The sequence below is a fragment of the Lagopus leucura genome, unplaced genomic scaffold (assembly GCF_019238085.1).
Source record: "Lagopus leucura isolate 7727_CA_CO unplaced genomic scaffold, USGS_WTPT01 33174-0_obj-0_obj, whole genome shotgun sequence".
Taxonomy (NCBI): Eukaryota; Metazoa; Chordata; class Aves; order Galliformes; family Phasianidae; genus Lagopus; species Lagopus leucura.
This window is the reverse complement of record NW_024963727.1, coordinates 1-3220: the sequence shown is the minus strand read 5'-3', so window position 1 is coordinate 3220 and position 3220 is coordinate 1. Positions and strand designations below refer to the sequence as shown.

The 3220-nt window shown below is 39.4% G+C and overlaps 1 protein-coding gene across 1 annotated transcript; it reads left to right on the top strand.

The window, feature by feature from the left end:
* Window positions 1-330: 330 nt before the first annotated feature.
* On the top strand, window positions 331-2659 carry LOC122191305 (sodium channel and clathrin linker 1-like). The gene is made up of 5 exons (XM_042891544.1): window positions 331-379; window positions 760-829; window positions 979-1034; window positions 1414-1546; window positions 2346-2659. The coding sequence occupies exons 1-5, from the start codon at window positions 366-368 to the stop codon at window positions 2592-2594; spliced, it is 522 nt and encodes a 173-aa protein (XP_042747478.1). The 5' UTR covers window positions 331-365; the 3' UTR covers window positions 2595-2659.
* Window positions 2660-3220: the final 561 nt, after the last annotated feature.

Genomic DNA, 3220 nt, shown 5'->3' with positions numbered 1-3220 from the left:
TGCAAAAGCTGAGGCATCAGCACCAACGTGGGGCTCACGTGCACAGAAGTGAATGTGGCTCTTGCATAGATTTAAAATGGTTGTTCTAAGAAAGATTTGATGCAGTTATGCCTTATAGCAAAGCATTTCCAGGAAAAAAAGCAATGAGCGTTTTTTCAAATCTGGCCAATGTTCAAGGACTGTAATATCAACCTGAAAATGATTGCTGGGGAGTCTGTATGTTCTTTTCAATATGGACTGAATAAACTGCTTTGCTTTGCACACATTAGAATAAAAACAAACCACAAATGCAGTCATGTGCTAAAATACAAAATAATCAATTACAGAAAAGCGTCGCCGGAGGTGATGGCATATCCAGATCCAGGATGATGGACCAAAGGTAAAATGAGTGGGAATACTGCTTCAGAAGGACTTGAAAAGCAAATAAGTGCATGAGTAGAGCTGTGATTATTTATTTGATTTTTTACATCCTCGTATGGGTTACTGTACTGTTGTGCTGAAAGCAATAAGAAAGCCTGGTTTCTAATCTTTCTGGATCTTGATCTATGTATGTAATGCAAATGTATTAAAGCTCATCTGGAAAGCATGCTCTGCTTCTGTTACACAGTTAATGATCAGTAAAGATCATACAAAGGGAATAAAGAGGAGCGACAGTTTTGTTCTGTTCTCCAGATCATGAATTCTGTAAAGCTGGTTAATAATCAGAACAATGTTTCAGCATTTACAGATGAATTCTAAGCATGTTTTTCCATGTTTCAGCTTGATAACAAAAAGCGTAGAGTATGAAAAGTGCTTGGAAGAAATGAGGGAGCAGCTGCAGATTTATCAGGTACGTTTCTGGCTTCCTGTGACTTTTTGCAAAGTGAAGTCTTAATGTCATCGATGGTATTGTGCTGAATTGACACTGTCACTGTTTTCAGTATTGTTTATTGAAAAAATAAAGTGCTGCAGTTTGCCTCTTAGATGTTTTTTTATTAGGTGCAGATGAGTGAGATGAGACAGAAGTTTGAACAGGTCGCCACGGAGAACAGGAGGTAAAGAAGAGCACTTTACATACTGCTGCTATTTTCTTGTGTGGTTTGGTGTTTTTTTCTGTCCTTTAAGCCTGGAACTCTTTTTCCTAAGGCTTGGAAATATTTGAATCTGCTTAATAGTTGAAGATTTCATACTCACATGCTTAATGTTACTCTGTCTAATATAGATTACAGCACCAAATTTAGCAGGCTTAGCCATATCTCTGCAAAAGAACTCGGTATTAATTTATACCCTTTTTATAGAACATATCTTGCTCAATGGATTCAAAAGTGAGCTAGGTGTATATGGTACATACAAATCAAAGGTACAGTACTTCAGTTCATTTAGAGACAGTGTATTAGATAAATATTGCACTGAACTTGGTCTTTTGAATTTCAGGCTGCATGCAGAGTTGAAAGAGGCTCTTGAGATGCAGCTGGATGCTCTTCCTTTTATGCCCCTGGGAACTGCTATTCCTGCAGATGAAGAAATAGTGAGAAACCTTCAGGAACAGCTCCAACTGACTAATCAGGTGTGTGAGATGAAACACTTGTACTCTTCTGTTTCTTCTGTGCCTTGACAGATTAGGGAAGGATAGTTTGTTTCTTGGTTCAGTATTTGTTTATAGCAGTTCCTTGACAGTATTTTGAGGCCTTCCTGATTGCACATAGCTTAAAAAAAAAAAAAACAAACAACCTCAAATGCACCCATACTTACATTTTCAACTTCAAAACCTGAAGGAAGTTCCTTTCTAGTTCCATACAAGCAGAATTTTTTTGTGTTCATTTGTGCCTCTAACTTTACTTTGTTGAATTTCTGTCCAGAAGATGAATCAAATATTTTGTTGGATTGAAGTTATTGTGGTAGGGTGACTTTTTTTTATTTTTAATTAAAGTGTAATGTGAAATGAGGGGCAACTGTATGTGGAATACAGACAGTAACAGTTAGATCTGAATAGATCAGCAAAACGGCCTGAATATATTACAGAGATGATTCAGTTCTTTTGCAGTGGACTAAGCTGAGGTTAAATTGACTCCTGATTTTTGGTATTTGAGTATTATATATACTGTAGTCCTAAAGTAAAGAATTGCAAGTCTTTGACAGTTTCAGAATGTGAGTAGAGTTTTACTTTTGGTAGGAGCTATTAGAATAGTGCAGAACTTGCAGCTCCAGTCTAGATGGAATGTGATCTTGTAAACATCTGGGGTTTTTTTGCCTCTGAGTTTGTTTTTCTGTGTGGTTGTAATGTGTGCAGAGAACAATAATAATTAAAAAAAAGCATTTCAATAGAAGTGTACTGTAAATATTTTAGAGACCTTTATTCTTTCTAGGAAAAAGAACAAGCAATAGAGCTCTGGCAGACTGTATCACAGGAGCTTGATCAACTCCAGCAGCAGCACCAGGAACACATGACTCAAACACAGATTCACATGGCTGAAAGACTGAAACAGCAAGTAACTTTCATGGACATTTTTGTTAGTTTTGGAATGCCTTCATACACTGCAGAGATTTTGCATCTGTGTGTAGCCAAACCGAAGTGCAGTTTGTACCAGTATCATAGAGTCATCATAAAGCCATAGGATGGATTGGGTTGGAATGGACCTCAAGGATCATGACGTTCCATCCCTCTGCCACAGGCAGGGCTGCCAACTACTAGATCAAGTACTAGGCTGGGCTGCCTAGGGCTCATCCAATGGGGCCTTGAACTGCTCCAGGGACAGGGCGTCCACAGCCTCTCGGGGCAGCCTGTTCCAGCACTTCATCACTCTCTCAGTGAAAAACTTGCCCCCGACATTCTCGTCTAAATCTTCCCTCCTTGAGTTTAAATCCATTTCCCCTTTTCCTATCACTTATTTACCCACGTAAAAAGTTGATTTCCCTCATGTTTATAAGCTCACTTTAGATACTGGAAGGGCCATAATGATGTCTCCCCGCAGCCTTCTCTGCTCCAGTCTGAACAAGCCCAGCTCCTTCAGCCCATCTTCATAGGAGAGGTTCTCCAGCCCTCTGATCATCTTCGTGGCTCTCCCCTGGTCCCGTTGTTGATTGTTTTCTGTAATAGTTGTTATCAAAAGTGGAGTGGTCAGATGTAGCCAGCGATTCAACAGTCAAAAGGACAGTTGGGGTTGGAAAGTTGGTTTCAGATATGTGGGCAGTAACTTAGGGAGTGCACCGTGTGCGTTTTGGTGCATGTAGAGAAGTACAC

Excerpts from the sequence above, each read along its gene's own strand:
- LOC122191305 (XM_042891544.1), top strand. Across the intron at positions 830-978 it reads AGCAGCTGCAGATTTATCAG|GTGCAGATGAGTGAGATGAG; the intron begins GTACGTTTCTGG and ends TTTTTTTATTAG. Across the intron at positions 1,035-1,413 it reads GTCGCCACGGAGAACAGGAG|GCTGCATGCAGAGTTGAAAG; the intron begins GTAAAGAAGAGC and ends TTTGAATTTCAG.